At 51.3% G+C, this 18,857-nt stretch overlaps 2 protein-coding genes across 2 annotated transcripts; one reads left to right on the top strand and one right to left on the bottom strand.

Annotated features, from left to right (window-relative positions):
- The first annotated feature begins 10,695 nt into the window (after positions 1-10,695).
- LGALS1 (galectin 1) lies at positions 10,696-14,273 on the top strand. The gene is made up of 4 exons (XM_008931554.2): positions 10,696-10,798; positions 12,397-12,476; positions 13,474-13,645; positions 14,065-14,273. The coding sequence occupies exons 1-4, from the start codon at positions 10,790-10,792 to the stop codon at positions 14,206-14,208; spliced, it is 405 nt and encodes a 134-aa protein (XP_008929802.2). The 5' UTR covers positions 10,696-10,789; the 3' UTR covers positions 14,209-14,273.
- Positions 14,274-16,610: 2,337 nt separating this feature from the next.
- On the bottom strand, positions 16,611-18,005 carry LOC103764718 (urotensin-2 receptor-like). The gene is given in 2 exon segments (XM_018080270.1): positions 16,611-17,746; positions 17,749-18,005. Coding segments are annotated over 2 exon segments (1,215 nt in total). The 5' UTR covers positions 17,830-18,005; the 3' UTR covers positions 16,611-16,612.
- Between the last annotated feature and the right edge of the window lie 852 nt (positions 18,006-18,857).

Consider the following 18,857-nt stretch of genomic DNA (forward strand, 5'->3'; position numbering starts at 1 on the left):
CCTCACTGGTCTTGGGAACACGAAGAGGTGTTTTTCAGGAAGTGTCAGCCTGATGGACATTGCACAATGCAAGAAGAGATGAAAGCTGGTGTTCAGTGAGACTGGATCCCTCTAGCACAGTTCTCTGGCCTTCCAGGGGGCTGCCATTGGACACAAACTGCAGATATCTGGAAGTGAACATCAGTCCTGGGCTCTCTGCTCTTTTCTTTCTCATTCAGGTCCAGGGCTGTGCTTGGAGGGTCTGAGCAGCAAGGACAGATGCTGGGTCCTGCCTTGGAGGGTCCTTACCTGGTGGTCAACCCACTGCCTTGCCCTGGGGGGTCCCTGCAGGTAGGCAGTAAACCCGAGGCAGAGGTACCGGGAACAGGTAGCCCAGAACATGTGGCTGGGCAGCCTGGCACCAGGGTGAGAGGCTCAGCCCCAATGCCAATCAAGAGATAGTGTTGGCACTGGTGTGACAGGCTCCCAGCACAGCCAGGGAGCAGGAGGAAAAGGGAGTGCAGCAGCAGCAGAAGTCCTGCATGAGCCCCCATCTCCTCCCCAAGCCACCAGCTACATCACCGGGATGCTGCATGGCTCTGTATCAAGGCTCAGCAGTGGGTGTTTTGGCCAGAGAGATTTCTGGAAGGTGCAAGGTGGTGTCTGTGGTGTCTCTGCCGTGCGTGGGGTCTGTGCAGGACTGGTGGAAGGAAAAAAGTAGATAGTGATGAAGCAATGGTGAACTTGAAGGAAGGCCAACTGAGACACCTGAGAAAAAAAGCAAGTAATAAAATCCTGGAGAAAAACAGCTCTCCGCGCCCAGCCGAGCCCACTCCTGGAGCTGCCAAAAAGGCATCCTTGGCTCAGAGGTAAGAAGTCATAAAATGCAGGGAGATACTTCCCAGGGAGGGAAGGTTTTACCTGTCAGGCAAGTTCATGAGTACCCTCACCCACCAGCTGGGAGTGTTGAGCTTGGCGGGCAATCATCCCACCACAGCCTTCAGCACAGCAGGAGGAGGAGGAGGAGAGGGGGAAACACAGCCCTGTTTCCTCTGTGGCGCCCAAGCCAAGAGACTAGCTGGACCATTCTGAGAGGGGACTAACCCCCAGGGAATGTGGGTTGGGCTCCTGGGCCAAGTGGGGTAACCTCCTACGATCAGTGAGGAGCCAGCTCAGGAAGACTGAGTGCCTTCGCAGGTTTTGGCAGGCTGCTTGTGTGTTTGACCATCCTCCTTGGACCCAAACCTTCATGGCTGGAGAAGTGATTCTGTCCACTCATAGAACTGTCCCCCAGCAGCCTGACCTCATCAGACCTGACAGGTCCTTCTCCCAGCTACAGCTCTGTCTCCTGTGCTGCTCATCTCTGCTTGTGGGCACAGGTCCTCATGGACTTGCTCAGCAGGTAAAACATTCCCTGTCCACAAAGCTGAGCTAGTGCCCCCAGGGCAGCTGAATAAAACACCATGTGGGGCAAGGCTGTGTTCTGCTCTCTGCTGTTTTTCCTTCCCTTTCCCCCAAATAAACAGACCACCACAAAGAGAAACAAATGCCTTTGTTTTCCAGGCGGGAAAGACTGTCAGAATGGCATGTCTCCCTGGATCTTGTTAGGGGTTAGATAAGTCCCTGAGAGCTACAGGGAGCTCTGTCACACAGCACAAGTCCTTGCTGACAGTGCTATTGTTAAGAAGGGGTGCATTTTGGGAGGGCTGGGACTTTTGCCCCCTGCTTGTTTCTCTCCAAGAAAGTCACAGCTGATGCCTGCTTGCCCAGGGAGACTTCCCTCCCTGACAGTTCTTATCCTGAACAAACAGCAGCTTGGGATTAGCCAAGGAGTGTGGAGGGAGGCCCCAGTTTCTGGACCTCTCCATGTGCCCCTGGGCTGGCAGGCACTTTGTGGGATGCCAAAACTCTAAAGAAGTGGCCTCTCTCGAGGCACGAGCACCAAGCTCATGCCACTCCAACCCAACATCTGCACCCCACTGTGGCCCTTGGATTGCTCCTGCAATCCAAGCTCTCAGGTAGCAGAGCCAGTGAAACAAGACCAGGATACTCACCCTGCCTGCTATGGGGGACGCCTCACCCAGAGCTTGGCTTATGGCTGGGTCCTGCAAAGGTCCTGTCCCTTTCAAGGCAAGTTTACACAACAGCAGACCCTGTAGAGACACATCTTTCCCTTTAAGGTTACATTCTTATCATGGACTTGACCTGGGGACTACTCTCATCTCCCCATCTTCCCTTTGAATGGGAGGAGGTGCATTATACTACAACTTGAACCTGCCTGACTAAATATAGTCAGTGTAGAGACCAGGAGAACCTCCCTGGTTTTCCCTGTTTGCTTTGATGGGAATGCAAATGATGAATCCCAGCTGTTGCCTGCTTCTGGAACAAATGCCTGAGGGCCTTGAGGCCAGTACCTCTTAGATGTCCATGATTTTTGAAGATAACCTATCCTGCACAAGGAAACTTTCAAACAGTGCAATGGCCCTTGGCCTCACAGTGTATCTGGTGAAGCTGCTGTGGGCTGAACAGACAACATGGACATGCCCCACAGATTAACTGCCTAAGGGATATAGAGGGTACCTCCAAAAATACCTGTCTGGCCGACTGTCCCTTAGCTTCTGTGCTGGGTGAGAAGAGCAGGCTTCATTCTCATGTGAGCAGCTCTTGCCACTGAATCATTGGCACACAGATGCTGCAAGTGAATGCCCATCCCTCTTCCCCCAGTTTCCAGCTGTGAAGAGGAAAAGCAGAAACTGATATGTGATCCTGCTCCCTACCAAAACATCTCTCAGCCAGTAGCCCATAGGCTAAATATGCTTCATAAAATCCTCAAAGGTGTCCCACAGAACAGGCTCTCCACCCATGCACATGGCCAGGCAGTCAGCTGGCATGTCAAGATCAACCCTTTCTCCAGCAGATGTCAGGAGTTTGTCAGTGTTCAGCCTCAATGTCCATCACAACAAGAGCAAGACTACAATCCTGTAGAACAATGCCATGTTGTTTATTTTGGTGTTAAATGCATCAACATGCTTCCTTCCCTTCTCTCAAGTCACACAGTTCTACTGGGACATGAGCTGGTCCTTGGCTTTCTTCCAGAAAAATGACACGGACCTCTGTTTGGGAAAGGGTGAGGAGCCTGAGCGATTTCTGCCCAGGAGTAGATGACAGAAGAGAGGGAGTGTCTGTGCTGCCAGTGCTGGGGGAGTGTGAGCTTGTGTTCCTGACAAATGACCTACATTACCACCCCACCAGCTGCTGTTGTGAACCTGCCCCAGCTCTGGATCTGTAGGAGGGAACCAAGGAGATCCCAAGTGTGGATCCTATCTTTTGCATGAGGTGTGAACAGTCGACACGTGGACTGGGCTAAGCACCAAAGGCTGACTCTTCCCAAGTGCTGCAGGCTGGCAAAGCCCAGTTTTGGTGTCAGTGGGGTGCTTCAGCACCTGTTTTCTGCCTAAGAAGCAGAGGAAGCCGGAGGATCTAGAGGTGAGGAAGAGCAGGCCCTGGGGTGTGGGTGATGGGTGGACGTGCTTGCTGACAGGGGTAGAGATGGCTCTGCAAAGGGCTTCCTTGGAGAGATCCACTTGCAAAAACTCCCAAAAGAGTGACACAGCCTCACCACAGCAGTGATGTGTGTGTGTCCACCAGCTCCAGAGGGTGCCTGGGCCCCCTTGCAAGGGGGTGGGAACAAACAGCATTACTGGGGATGACACATCCCAGTGCTTTCCACAGCCTCCAAACTATGATAGCATCAGAGAGTAGCGCCCTGCTCTATCCCCAAATAGCATGAGCCTCAGGCAAAGGAGGGTGCCAAGCCCTGCCAAAACACCCTCCCATTTCATCAGCCGATCCTGGCAGATAACAGAGAGCTTACTAGGGTAATTGTTCCAGCTGGCTGTAGGACGGCAGGCAACAGCTGCCTAACAGAGATCATTACCACCTAACTGTATGGAGCACAAGTGAGCGATGACACATGTTACTGAAACCCCCAGGGGAGTTCTGGGGGACTGGGGGTTCCCAGTCAAGCAGTGGAGGAGAGTCCCAGGCTGCACTGACTCTGGGGCGCTGTCCCTGTCAGGAGGATGCATCCCTGTTAGGGAATGATGAGCTGTGCTACCCATAAGAACCCCATGGAGGGCAGCTGCATGTCTGCCCAAGGCAATTCTCTTTTCTCCAGCCCTTCCTGCCTAGCAGGGCCCCATTCCCCCTTGGAAAGGCTAAGTTGGTCTTTTGCCTGCCTTGGCTTCCACTCAGCTGTGCTGGTGCCATGTGGTCCCAAGTGCTTTGGATGCTCTCCAAGCACGAGATATGCCCCTAATGCTGGCTCGTGGGCTGGCTGCAGACGAATGTATTTGCCAAAGCAGATGCAATGGCCCACGCAGGGTACGGCTCAGCAAGAAAAGCCTGACATGCTCCAAGCTCCCTGCCAGTCTCACCTCCTGAGCATCTCTGGTGCTGTTTCTGCCACGTGTGGAGACTAATATCACAGCCCACACCCTAGGGTACCACTTCCCATGCACAAAAAAACCAAACCAAACCAAACCAAAAAACCAACAAAAAAACCCCGCAAACCCACACGTGTGTTTTCAGGCTTCTTGTCATTCCTGCCAGAAAAGCCTGTTCATGGCAACCCCTTTCTTCGGGATTATCATTCCACACACTGGTTTTTACACACATTACTTGCTGAAAAATGTCATGCAGCTGAGTTTCGGTCTCAAGGGTGTGCAGGAGAACGTGCCTGTGTTTCATGAACATACTTCTGAGCACTGTTTGTTGGAAGAGCTGAAACCAGCATCTGGGTTGCTGTAACATGTTCAAACACAGCATCCACTTACAGTTTGCATATTAAGTACAGCAAATAAACTTCTGCCCAGTGGATCTCAAAAGTCTCTTTAACAGACAAAAATCCGAGACAGGGAATATGCCTCAGCAGGTTGTTTCTAGGCCTGAAATAGACTCAATAAATGGCACTGCAAGGACACCAATTTGGGTATTACAGCAGTGCAGAGCCGGTGGCCACAGTCAGTCAATAGCCTGCAGCTCTCCTGCTCCAGCACACCTGTGACGAAATATCTGACCCTCACGCATGGAGCTGCATTTGCTTGCTCTTGAACTTCCAGCACTAATGAGTAGCACAGGAATCATCCTTAGCGTCAGATTTTAGCACAATATTACCTTTCTATCCTGCAGCGGTGGTGCTGGGCTTATGTTGCAGGCCCTCTGGAAGTCATTAGCCAATGTCCAGACAAGCGGTGGCAATGTTTTCCCCTCTATAGTCAGCATTTGCTGAGCTTGCAGCTCTGCTTTCGAAACATGTAATTTCTTACAGGTTAGTTTGAGGCCTTCACTACAGTGCCTGCACAGCCTGCACAACACATGCTGCCCCCCAACTCATTTGCACTTCTACCTTTTCCATTCTTTCTCTTTCTTCCACTTGATTTATTTAAAGAAAATTAGAAATTCATGCCACCAGTCAGAAGTTGATTTTCCATTTTTTTTAAAATAAGAAAAATATTATCAGCTTCAAAGTGAGTGGAAGAGTTGTATGGCATCCATAATTGTACTCTGCCTACAGAAGAACTTAAGATTTGCTCCATTCACCTTCCAGTTCTCCCCAGTTTGCTGTTCCCCTCTGGCTCAGCAGTGACTGCCTGCCATGCTGCAGGGCTTTGCTTAATCTGCATTTGCAGCTCTTGGAAATACTCTACGTGCAGCAAGTCCCTGGTCTGGTCACTGAGAGCGACCTCTCTGTGTCAAAACCAAGAACGTGCTTCCTAAAGCATCAGGACACCTCTCTTTGACTTGCCTTTGCTGTGCAGCCCTGGGCCAAGTCCCCTTAAACTGACAAACAGATGGCCTCAAGCCTTCCCAACCAGTCACAGCCTGGCTGGGATTAGAGATCTGCTAACCGCCCTGCTCCAACCTCACAGTCAGGATCCTTCACATCCAAGTTAACTGAAGGCTTTTGTGCTGTGTTGTCAGTATTTCTAGCGCTATCAGGCAAGGAGTCCTCCTTCTTGTCACCCCAGCAGAGAGAGGAGCTAACACACATCAGTAGGTGGCTTCTCACTGTTCTCACATGCCAGAAGGGCACTTGAGCAGCTTGGGCCAACCATCTCCATGGGCTGACACAGGTTGATCCATGTTGCCCACGCTGCCCAGCGCCCAGCTCCCTCCCTGCCTTCCTGGCCAGAGTGCTGGGTCCATTGCGCAGCCACAGGGACACCACCCAATTGGCAGATAAGAAGCACTCCATTCCCCAAGTCCTGCAAAGCCCCGCTGGCTGTGTCCAGGGAGGGTTTACACCACAGAGATGAGATGAAGCCCAATGCGAGCAGCCATGGGTGTGGGGGAGGAGTTGGAGAGTATGGATTTGGGGAACTCCTAGGATGCACACATCCCAGCGTCATTAGGGTGGGGAGTCATTCCTGCTTCCCCAAGCTGTAACTTCAGGCTCATCCAGATAAATCACTTTGTTCAGGTACCCTTTGATAACATTTACAGGATTATCTTCACCACTTGGGAACATATTTCCATACTGATTTAATGAAAGCAGAGATTCTGGAGTCAGCAGAAGTTGGAGCCTCACAGACGGCTCCTAATCCAGGAAATTGGATGTGGTTGGAAATGTTTCAGCAGTCAAAGCTTGGGAGATCCTGCTCGTTCCTGATGTGAGGCTCCATGTCTGCAAGATAATAAATCTGTATTTAGAACACCTAATCCTGAGTTTAAAATACCACAGGCCACATAAAACTAAGTGACTGAACAGGTACAAAGGTTCTCTCTCAGTGGAAAGATGTTGAAAATCACTGAAAGAGTAATTGCAGCCAAAACAGGCTTTTGCCAGCTGAAGAGCACTCTATACAAGTGGATTTCGGTCACGTAGTCCACAGGCTTTTCAGCCAGGCCCTTTCCCATTCCTCCAAGGTCATCACTTGGGATGCCCTATCTATCACTGCATGCCTCACAAGCAGACTTGGGGGCAGATCTTCCCTCTTTTGCTTCAGACACTTGCCTGACTGGGCTACTTCTTTGGCAGCTGCCAAACCACTTTGGTTAGAGCCACTCAACTGCTCAGCTCAGTGTTTCAACTCAACCTCAGAACTTGCAGTAGCTGGACTCCAGCCCTCAGCACGCAGGACCAGTCTGGGTATGCTGAGGCATACCAATGCCTATCAGCTAGACCAGAAGGCATGCCCAAAATCAAAGCTACTCACAATGATGAAACTCACTTTTGGCAATCATATTTCTCCCTTCAGCCTAAGCTACATTACAGCTTGGAGGTTGGGAGGTGTGAGGATGTCCATGAGGAAAGTTGTGAGCTTGAGAAAACATGCCATCTCAGCATGGAGAGATCAGCAAGGGCTCTTTGGGTATCAGGGAGAGTATAGGAAGAAGGCTGACGCCCTGGGAGAAGAGCTACAATGAACATCATGAGCATCCCTAGCTACAGATAGGGATGGTTGGTCCCTTCTATGGGAATGATGGGTCACAGCCACCACTGGGGGATGAGTTCAGGCCCCAAAGTCATCAGAAGTTCTTTGAGGACCATCTGGGATTGCTCACTGTACAAGGGCAATTTGCACTTTCCAAGGACGAGTGAGCAGATAGGATATTGTGCAAGGAAAGGCTAGGGAGAGGGCAGCAAGTTGCTCCCAGGAGCCAGGCTGTCTCTGAAGCACAGGCCACAATGGAGGCATGCAGGGTGAGGACCTGGGTGGGATGCCTACCTCTAGCATACCACATGCTTGGTAGGGTGATTTCTGGCCTTGCACATGTGTGCTGGCTGTGAATTTGGGCTGTCCCTGTCATGGCAGCTGGCTCTCCTACACCTCCTTTTCCTGATCCAGTCCTGTCCAGGGCACAACACCGGTTTGGAGAAAGCAGATGCAGATGCAGATGCAAACACCACCTGCCTCACCCTCATGACCAGAGGTGAGGCACTGCTGAAACACTACCTCAGAGTCATTACTCATCTCTCCACACTTATGGCTCCCCCTGGCCAAGAGTTTGGCATGGACAAGGGCACAGTTTGCAGCAACAACATCACATCCAGTCACTCCTTTGGTCTCAGCAAAGATCTTCGATTCTGAAGTTACAATGCAGATTCCTGACTCTCCCCCTAATACAAAGTTAGGATTCACAATGTGATGCAGGAGAGCTCTCCTGGGAGGAAGGGTGAGGAGAAGAGCCCTGTCCCACTGTTGAGTTCCAAGATAGCAGGATAAGGCCATTACAGCAAGATCCTTTGTGATCTGTCCTCATTTGCTCATCTCAACCCTTTGCAGAGTGAATGGGCTGCTAACCCTCTGGCACATCCCCCAGCTGGCTGATCTGCTGCACACTGATAAGGAACAAAGTAGCAGGAGGTGAGGATTGCCAGCTCTAGCCAGCCTGGCTTGCCCTTCTTAACCCACAGCGACTCTTCTTATACCACATTGCTCCTGAAAATAACAGACAAGCACCTCTGTGTCTTCAGTGTGGTGAAGCAGCTGCCAGTACACCTGGGGACATCATCTCTGCTTGGTGTGCCACGAGGGTGAGCTGGGACTTTCTGTCCCCTGAATTCAGCCATACCTTGTGAGGACACTGATGTTAGAGATTTTGATTTTGTCACCTCATCATGGTGTCTCCAACCCAGAGGTAAGAAGGCAGACATGGTATTGTCCTGATGGAGATGGCCTGTGGCCTACAGGCAATGGGACATCCCATGGCCCCCTTGCCTGTGGTATTATCCTGTTGTGCTTATGCCATTTAATTCAAGGTTCCTTGAAATCCAGTAGAGACACCTGGACTTCTATCAGACAAACACAGGCTGCCCGAGGCAGACTTAAGACTGAAGGCTGAATTTTCTTGATGTGAATAGCCCTTCAAGCCCTTGTCTGGAATGGCATTCTCTCCTTTGTTACCATCTGTTGTTCTTTAGATGGTCTCTAATCTTCCCAGCAACATTTGGAGGAAGGTCCCTGGACAGGTATGACTCAAGGACCTGGTGGCTGCTAAGATTCTGTTGGAGTGCCCAGCTGCCAGAAATGCTGCAGAAAACACAGAACCTACCCCACACCTTTTAAATGGCCCTCTCAGTCTCCATCTCTACGTGAGCAAATATTTACATACTTCCCTTCCCTGTCCAACATTTTTTGCAAGGGAACAGTCCCTTCTAGTCCAGCCCCTAGACTATGACTTCAGCCGCAGCTCATGTACTTGAGGAGATGTCTGGGGTTTGGTCTCAAAAAATCTTGGATTTGAAAGGAACTGATTTAATTACACACACATCCTGAGCAGAGGGAAGCTGACTCCATTCACTTTTTCTCCTGCTAGTATGGAGAACTTCTTCTCCTGCACCACATGACCCCTCTATCAGGCTCAAAGGCTGAACCCTGAGGCAGGTTACCAGAGGGAGAAAGAGGGACGAGGCATGTTAGAGCAGAGAAGACCACTTTGGCCTTTACTCCAGCCCCTTTGTGTCATGGGGTGATCAGCAACCTGGCCAAAGTCTGAATCCTGCACCTGCCCTCCCCAGTTCCAGCAGGCAGGAAGGTCTCCCTGCTGCTACCTCTGCTGGCACTGATGGCAACAACTGGAAATAACCAGGAGTGCCAGCTTCTGAGGTCATACTTAGTCAGGTAAGAGGGCTGGGGACTATCACATCTTCAGCAGAGGGGGAACTGATGAGCCCCATGGAAAAGGAAGGAGAAAGTGTTTCAGTGAGTTTCAGTTCTGGGCCTCTTAAGGAAGTCACAGAGCGTCTTGTGATTTAGAGAAAAATATGCAAGACAAGGAGAGCTCTAAGCCACAGGCTTGGCACACTGCCTGAATTTTTCCCTCCTCTTTCAGTGTAATTACAGTTGAGCCATGTAGTAATTGGGTAACTTTTTCCAAAGGAATCCTTTCAGCCAGAATGAATCATACTTGCCACAAAGAGAACATGGAGGCAGATAAAAGACATATAGATCCTATGGCTTATTGTGACAGAAGCATTTTGCCCTCATCCCCTTCTTCCTCAGCCCCCCAGCTGCATTCAGGGTAGGTGCAAGAGTCAGGCAGCAAGTTTTCTTGGATAATTCCTCCCCAGCCTTCCAAGGCAGCTTCCTCCTGGTTTGCTGTGCCCTACAGCCAAGATGAACTGCATAGTTTTGAGGGTGTCTATGGATTCTGTAGAAAAAGGACTGTTTTCCCTCCTTTTGGTTCCTGTACCTACAAATGCTGGTGGTAAGGGCTGAATCAGCAGCTGGACGGCCTCTGGGGACAGAAAGGCTTGATACTGCAGCTGGGTGACCCTGGATCCAGAGTCAGTTCTCTGCTCTTGGGGTTTCACCTGGACCACAAAGAGTTTCTGAGGCACTGTGTGTGCTCAGTGACATTTCTTCTGTTCCAGACAGCCTGAGCTGAAGAGCCCAGCCCTCCCCCCAGACCCTTCCTGCCAAGTCTCAATACATCTGACCCTTTTCCATGTGGGATAAAAGTCTTGGATAGTAAAACATTCATTGTAAAACTATTTTCCATTGGATTCATGGCCACACACAGCTGGATCTCCTCCTGGAGTGGCCCGCAGCCCGCCTGGAAGAATTGCGCTAAGTATTTTGGAGAGGAGACTGAGCGAGGGTGGGAGGAGGCAGCTCTGCCTGGTAGACCCTCCCTCCCCCCTAAAAGCAAGCCCTTCCACGCTTCCCATTGGTGCCTGAGGTGGAGAAGGGCTGGGGCAACTCAGTTCTCCATCTATTTAAAGGCAAGGGTGGGGCTCTGAGAGCTACTTGCCTGGGATTGTTGCACATCCGTGGAAAGGAGCGTTATCCTGCAGAGCAGCACCATGTCTTGCGTGAGTAGAGAAAGGGATGGGGCAGCTTTGCTGGAGGTGGTGCTTCATTAGTGGGACTGTGGAGAATGTGTTGGCTTGCTGTGAGGGTGCTTGTGCTATCCTACTCCACCTGCACATCAGCCCCTGTGCCAGAGGGTCTGATAGAGCTGGGTGCCTGCTGCTGGGGGTAAAAGATCCCTGCTGCATCCCCTATAGAGGGGTGGCTGCTATTTCGTGTTCTGAGAGGAGTGGTTCTTTGCCCCTGCCGGATCCTTTTAGGGAAGTACTTGGGGGGGGTCCTTGTTGGGTTGGGTCCTAAGCTGGGGTAACCTGTTTTGCAGCAGCTTGGCTCTGGGAAAGCAGCTGCAGTAATCTTTATTGCTGCAGCAGCTTGGCTCTGGGAAAGCAGCTGCAGTAATCTTTATTGCTGTCTGAGCATCTTCTCTGGGCAGCCGTGCTGCTTGCTTCCTGTCTGAAGTTTTCATTAGTCACCGTATTGTTATTTCTCTCTTTCTTGGAAGGAATGTGCTTTACAGAAGTGTTCTTCTGTGAACGTCAAGGACTGCATTCAAATATCTTAAGAACAGGTGTCAAGAGAATGGGGTCAGGCTCTTTTCAGAGGTGCCCAGCGACAGGGGAAGGTGCAACAGGGGATGGGGCAACAGGCACAAAATTAAATATCAGTTATATCTGAATATTAGAAAAAACTTCATCACTGTGAGGATGACAGAGCACTGGGACAGGGTGCCCAGAGAGGTTGTGAAGTCTCCTTCTCTGGAGATATTCAAAACCCACCTGGACATAACCCTGTACAACCTGCTCTAGGTGAACCTGCTTTAGCAGGTTGGTCCCTTCCAACCCCAAACGTTCTGTGACTGCTGGAGAAAAAGAGTGATTACAGTTCTTTGATTAATTTATCTTTCCTGAGGCTGAAGGTGATTAAGCAGGTATTGTCCCAAGTGCAAACTTATTCATTAAAGTGGAATGGGAAAAGATTTTCAGTTTTCTTGGGGTCTTGCCTTTGCTGCGATAGCAAATGAATACAAATAGGTTTGCCAGGAAATTTTAGTCCTAGAAAGAAGATGGGGAAAGATGTGTATGTGGAGCAAGAGAATATTCTTGCAAATGCTAAGCTACAAAAAGCCCCCCAAATCTCCAAGCCCTTGGGAGCTGGGAAACAAGGTATCTGAGTCCTTTGACCTGGGCAAGGCTTGAAGTTCAAAAACATGCTAGGGGAAGGGACTGGAGGCTCCATCCCTGCCATCCATGCCAGCCAGACTTGTACAGGATGATGCGAGACCCACAAGGCACACGGGTGTGTTTGGAATGGGGTGGGTGTGATGGGAGAGTGCAGGTACTTACACTTCATGTCTGTGAAATACAGATATGCTGATGAGAGCAGCAGGAGAAAGGTTGGGAAATTGGTCACATGTCCCATGTGATTGAGGTAACTTCTCTGGGATGTCCCTGGTGCAGTGCCCCAGGAGGAAGGGAGTTTCCCTGTCTCTCCATGGGTCCAAAGCAATGCATCCTCTTGCAAGGCAGCAGGGAGAGCTGCCAAGTCAGAACAAGTGAGCCAGCAGGTACTGAGCTAATGTCTCTGCCTCAATGTTCCCCAGGGACCAGTGTGCACCAACTTGGGTCTCAAGCCTGGCCAGCGCCTCACTGTCAAAGGGAAAATCTCACCAAATGCCAAGAGGTAAGCTGTGCTGTGCTGCCCAGGGATGGCCAGGGCACCACACTGAGTTGTCTTCTGCTGGGGGGGGACAAAAGGAGTCTGTCCCTTGGGTAGGAAAGGAGAAGGGGTTAACACCATCAGTGCTTCCCAGTGAGTCATCACCTAATGCACATTGCACACACAGTACTGCCAAGGGGCTAAGCCAAAACAGATGTGAAGCTCCAGCTGCACGCACTGGCAGTGACCACATCCTCTCTAGTGCAGGGTAAAGGAAACAGAAGCTGTGCCTATACTGAGATTTGGGTTGAGATCATCCACTCAGCCACATCCTTTGCCCTGCACGAAGATGGCCCAGGAGCAGGGGCACCGTAATGGTGGAGTTGCATCTCATGTGCTGGTGGGGAAGGAAGGAGGAAAGGTGGTGAGCAGACAGGTTGGCTTAAGTGGAAATATACTCCTAAATGTGCAGGAATTGGGGTGCCTGGGGCCCCCACCAAAGCCTCTGCAGCAGTCTCAAGCCCTTGTGCAGGTCTGTGGCTGATGGAGCCCCTTGGCAGGAAGCAGCCACTGTACCAGCACTAGCGGTGTTCCAGAAAACAGGTCCCAGCACTTCCCAGTGCCTTTGAAGTTTGATACTGTCAGAGTGAAGCCTCCCAGGCTTTCTCTTGCCAAATAATATGCCTCTTCTCATCTGGGTAAGAGGCCTAGAGGCAAGGTGGATGCTAGGCTAGGAAGTTTCTTCTCACTGCCGCTGTGGATACTTCGGGATAGCTGACCATGTAGTAATTATTTCAGCTGCCTGCAGGATGGGGAGAAGACAGTGGCTGTCAGGCACCAGCTAACTGTTTGGGGCTGAAAGGAAATCTGTGGAAAGCAACTGACACCTTGAGAACTGCTTTGGGTGCAGGATAACTCTCCACTCAGAGCTCTGTGTGCTGAACGTTCAATACTATGGTAGCATGTTTCTCATTACCTTTTTTTTTAAGCAGTGTTGATGTCTGGGTTTTTTTCTCTGCAGCTTTGTGATGAATCTGGGGAAGGATGCTACTCACGTCGGACTTCACTTCAACCCCCGTTTTGATGCTCATGGTGATGTGAACACCATTGTGTGCAACTCCAAGAAGGTGGAAGAGTGGGGTGCAGAGCACAGGGAGACTGTCTTCCCTTTCCAGAAAGGGGGCACAGCAGAGGTGAGGCATGCATATATATATATATATATATATATATATATGTACGCACATATATACTCTCTGTACATGCTCTGGTGAAAGAAGGGTGTTTGACACAGGACACTCAACTGCAGGGGCTGTCTCAGGGCTGTCTGTACAGGAGGTGGCTGGCTTCTCCTGCTTGGCCAGTGCCACCACTTAGGGCTCTGAGCGTGATGGAGGGTGGGGATCAAATGTGCAAGCTCCATCTGGCTAAAAGGGATATTACTATCGAATGGAGCAGGGAATAGGCATCTCTTGGGAGACCAGAACAACACTCCTACTGTTGAAGAACAGGTTATGCTGCTGAGCGTGTTCACCCTGCAGAGTGGAGGGTGGTACAGGGAAAAGGCTTGAGGGTGTCTTGGCAGAAACTTTTGACTTTTCTGTTTGTCTTGTAGATCACTTTTGGTGTCAACCAAAACGATGTGACAGTCCACCTGCCAGGCCACCAGTTCACGTTCCCTAACCGGCTTGGTCTCGCTGTCTTTGACTACTTTGATACACAAGGGGACTTCACGCTCCAATCCCTCAGCTGGGAATAACTTCCTCTGATGCCTCCATGTCAAAGATGCAGAAAAAACAATTAATAAACAGGAGTTTTGGTCTAGCCAGTCTCAAAATCTAATTTGTTCCTGCAAGTCATCATGGGTTGGGCATCTTGCTGGAGGAGTGGGTGGATGAAGGTAGCCAACTTTAGGTACTATAAATGGATGCAATTGTGTCATCCTTGGCCATGGATGGAGAAGAGGGTGAGGATTAAAGACGGAAGATGGAAGTTAAAAAGTCCAAGGAGATCCTCAGGATGAAACGCTGGGGCTAGTTGTGACTGGGAGGGAGAGTGAAAGGGTCTCTTAAACAAAGTCACCCACTCTTGAGGTCTGGACTGACACCTTACCCTGCCTGAGTAAAACTGGTTGATTAAATCTATCTCTCCCTAAATTAAGCATCCCTGGCTGGCTTCAGACAGCATTCAGTTGCTGTGCTACGTAAACCTGGTGGGGCATGGAGTGAGAGGAAAGTCCTCAGTTGCACTAGCTTTGGCTGTACCCCTCTGAAGAGGCGGGTCCTACTCATGACAGAGCTCTCCTATGTCATCTTGGGACCTCTTGCTACTGCGTGGAGACAGCAGTAGAAAAGGCTGCCTTGCTGGGTGTGGCAGGGTATGTAGAGGGCTTCTCATCCAAATCCTTTCTTCCAATAGCTGCAGAAGCACAAATAGTGTTGTTTTGTGGCACTTGAGGGCAGTACCCTGGAGGAGTCTGGTTTTATTCTGCCCTGAGTGCTTTGCCTGGTCCATCCAGAGCTGGGAGAAGTAGCAATGCCCAGCTGGGGCGTGGGATGCTAAGGATGTGTACCCTATGCTTTTGTTACCCCTTCCCTCACATTAGCCCAAATGAGCCTGAGCACTTCTCAGTCTAAACTGAGGCTAGACTCTGAGGAGTCTGAGATGATGAGGCATGTTTGATGTTACTGCATAGCTGCCTTGGGGGCTCTCCCAGTCTGATGCTACCTTGGCAGCAATGATTACTGCTGTTGGGCATGCTGTGCCTGCTGGGCATAGGAAAGGTGGGATCTGCTGTTTCCACAGTGCACAGCTGTTACCAGGTAAGTCTGGGATAAAAAGGCCCAATTTTTGTGTCCTCACATTCAGGCTTGGCCATGAGCAACACAAAGCACTAACAATTTGATGTCCTACAGGATTCCCTGCAGGCCTGGCTCTGCAAATCCCATTAAAGAGTTGCAGAGCAGATGGAGAACAGCAGCAGCAGCATCTCCTGTTCCTACTTCATAATTTACAAGGCTCTGCCAGGTGCTGTGTCCTAGGTACTCAAGCAGAGGGAGGCTAAGTTGTTAGGAATTGTAGGGCTGAGGAGGAAGAGAGAGATGAGAGCTGAGCTGAGAGGCAGGAACACTTGGGGTGTACAAGCAACTTGAGGCTCTGCAGCTGGATCTCACTGAAGCCCTGTGTTGCCCAAAGCCAGTCTGCTCTGGATGATCACATCACACTCTTTAGGGCTTCATCTATAACAGTACGTGTGACATTTGCCACCCTGTGCATAGGCATAGCTGGGGGACAGTATAGCTTAGGGACTCTTCCCATGGGGTGATACAGATGAGGCCATCCTTTGTGGAGAAGAGAAGAGTTTAGTTGTATGGAATTGAGCCATGCTAGGCTAGATGACTCAAGGCAAGAGACCTGGCCGAGTTTACACAGTGGTCTTGACACAGTCTGGCAGACTGGGGTACATTTAGTAGACCACAGCAGGGCTGTGGTGCTGGTGAGGTCACCAAGAGCTGTGACAATGGATACAGAGTGGAGCTCTCTCCTTGCAGCTTTCTCTTCTGGGCTGATCTTGAAAGCTAAGCAAATGTGCTGACCTCCCTGAGCTGTACTTCGTGGAGATCTCACAATGCCTCTTAACTGCACTTGGCAGTCTTTCTTTAGAAAAACTCTTCAAAGATTTTTTCGTGAAGGGTGGATGAAGAAAGCTGAGTGGTAGCTTTACCACAGGAGTATGAACCTTAGTCAGGTCTCCTGCCAGCGTGGCTGCTTCTTGAAGTGACTCACTGCTCCTGTGAAATCTATGACTCACTGTTGTCCTGACTTTGTTATGGCTTGGCCCGTTGCTAGCGAGGAGGTGAGGGGTGGCGAGGGTTCCCCAGCTGTATAATTTAGATGTATCAAAGCTGACTGCTCCCTTCCACCCACTCCCCAGCCTTGCGCAAGGTGGAGGTTGGCATGAAGGACTTGAGGATGGAGTCAGGAACCCCAAGACAAGCATTCTCCCCCTCCCCACAGATGAGCAGGATGAGCATCCATGTAAAGGGGAAGGCACTGCAACAACAATAGAAGACACTGCATCCTACCATGGAAGGTGATGCACTTTTATTTCTTGACCTGACCCCAGACAAAGGCCAGGAGATGTGCCCGACCTGGGTCACTGCTCACCCCTCGCTTTCCCTCAGAGACCCTGACAACTCCTTGAAAGTCAGGGGGAGGCTGTGGCTTCCTGCAGCCTGCCGGGAGGGTGCTGCAGGCTGTGCCATGCCCATCCCACTGTGGCCAGGGCGCCGGTGGTAGCTGCTGGCAAGCAGGGTGTAGAGGAAGGGGTTGACACAGCTGTTGCCATATGCCAGGCAGGTGACACCAAAGTTGAGGTAGGCCTGGGCAGTGGGGCCGATGCCCAGCCCATCCTTCTGGTACAGCCCAGCCAGCTGCCAGGCCCAGAAGGGGAGGAAGCAGGCCCAGTAGGCCACCACAATGGCAGAGATCCTGGAGAAGAGCCGCCGGGAGGGGGCCCGGCCGGCCACTGGCAGCCCCAGGCCCCAGGCTGAGGCCTGGTATGCCCAGCCCAGGCGGGTGTAGACGATGCCCAGCACCACACCGGGTGCCAGGATGCTGGTGGTAAACAGCACTGTCAGGTAGAGCCGGAAAGCTGCTGGTGTCCAGGTGGGGCTGCAGATGCGCTTGTGGGGCCTGTCCCCCTCCTGCAGCTGGGTCATCACCATCATGGGGGCCGTAAGCAGGAGCGAGAGGAGCCAGAGGACGGCACTGGCCAGTTTGCGGTAAGCATTGCTGACCCGCCTGGCCTGCAGCGGCCTCGCCACCGCCCAGTACCTCTCCAGGCTCATAGCGGTCAGAAGGAAGATGCTGGCATGCATGGTGAGGAGGTCCAGGCTGAGCAAAAGCCTGCAGCCCACATCCCCAAAGAACCAGTCATGGGCAAAATAGGTGCAAACCACGAAGGGGATGGTGGACAGGTACAGGAGGTCAGCCAGGGCAAGGTTGATCACATAGACCCCCAGGGAGCCTGCTGAGTAGCCCACCACCCTGCCAGAGGCCACCGCCACTGTGTAGATGTTCCCCACCATCCCAGTGAGGCACATGACCAGCAGCACTGCACCCAGTGGCCCCGTGACCAGGCTGTCCCCTCCCAGGACACTACTGTCATCACCCCCACCGCTGCTTTCCTCCAAGAAACTACCACCCTTGGGATCCTCTCCAGGCCTTGCGCTGATGAAGGAAGGGTTGTAAGACATCTTTGAGTAGGGTGAGCAAGAACAAATCAAACTCTCAGAGACCTGTTCCTTCTCCACTCACTGTATGGGACACGTCTAGCCTTAACAGCAAAGCAGTCAAGGGAAGAATGACGAGAGTTCATCAGACATAGACAGGTTATCCAGAGAAGTCTATTCCTCACCTCCAGCTGCCCAGTCCATTTTGCTGATCTTGTCCATCACAAGCTGTGTCCGGTCGTTTCCCTTAACCATCAAAGGGCCAAGAAGGGGACACTGCCCTCCCCTTCAAGAACAATAGGTGCAAGATAACTTCTGCCAGCCAGAAGGAAACGTCTCTTCTCTTTACCAGCTCCTCATTTGTTGCTGGGCCCGGGGAAACCAGCAGACTTGGTGAATAAGCGGATTTCTGCTCCCAAGTCTGTGTCGCCTCAGCTTAGACAGACTCTGGAGAGGTGAGCTCTGCCCCCTGAACCAACTCCTGAGAGCTGCCTTGACCACTGCATGCAGGAATGTGTCTGACTCACAGCTTCACACACCAGTGCGAATGCAGTCCCAATTTATACTGCGCTTTTAGCCACTAGCTGAGGAGCCCTGCTGGCTCCCTCCTCTTTCTGGCAGACATGATTTCTTCCCCTATATCTTCCTGCACTTTTCTCCTGCTCCCTCTTCCTCTTGTTATTATTTCCCTTTCTTTGTCCCATTTCCCCTTGCACACTTGTCCTCATTTGAGAGAGGAGACAACTGAAAGACGAGACTCTGTAATATGGTAAGGAAAGGGAGAAAGCACATGATGCTGTAGCTTTAGAAGGGAAACAAGGGCCAGCCCTGGAAGTGCAATAGGCAGGGAGCAGCCACACTGCTCTCCTTGGCCCTTAGCCAAGCCAGGCAGAGAGAGTCTGTCCCCCATTCCCTCTCAGGGACATCAGGGCCCTTTGAGCTGTAGACAATCGATGTCGTCCCCAGTTTGCAAGCAGGTCCATCAGATGGTAGGACATCTCACATTTTCTGTCCTGGGCCCTGTTCCACCCTTGCTCTCCAGCCAGCAGGAAGCTCCTAAAGACTCAAAGGGCTTGATATTTTAAACCTAGTCTTTCCTCCCTCTCCACAAAGACTTCCTCCTCCTCTCCTCCTCCTTCTCTAAGCTTTCCTCTCCTTCCCTCCAATCCCCTCA

This window comes from Manacus vitellinus, unplaced genomic scaffold (assembly GCF_001715985.3).
Source record: "Manacus vitellinus isolate BGI_N305 unplaced genomic scaffold, ASM171598v3 scaffold_5_pilon, whole genome shotgun sequence".
Taxonomy (NCBI): Eukaryota; Metazoa; Chordata; class Aves; order Passeriformes; family Pipridae; genus Manacus; species Manacus vitellinus.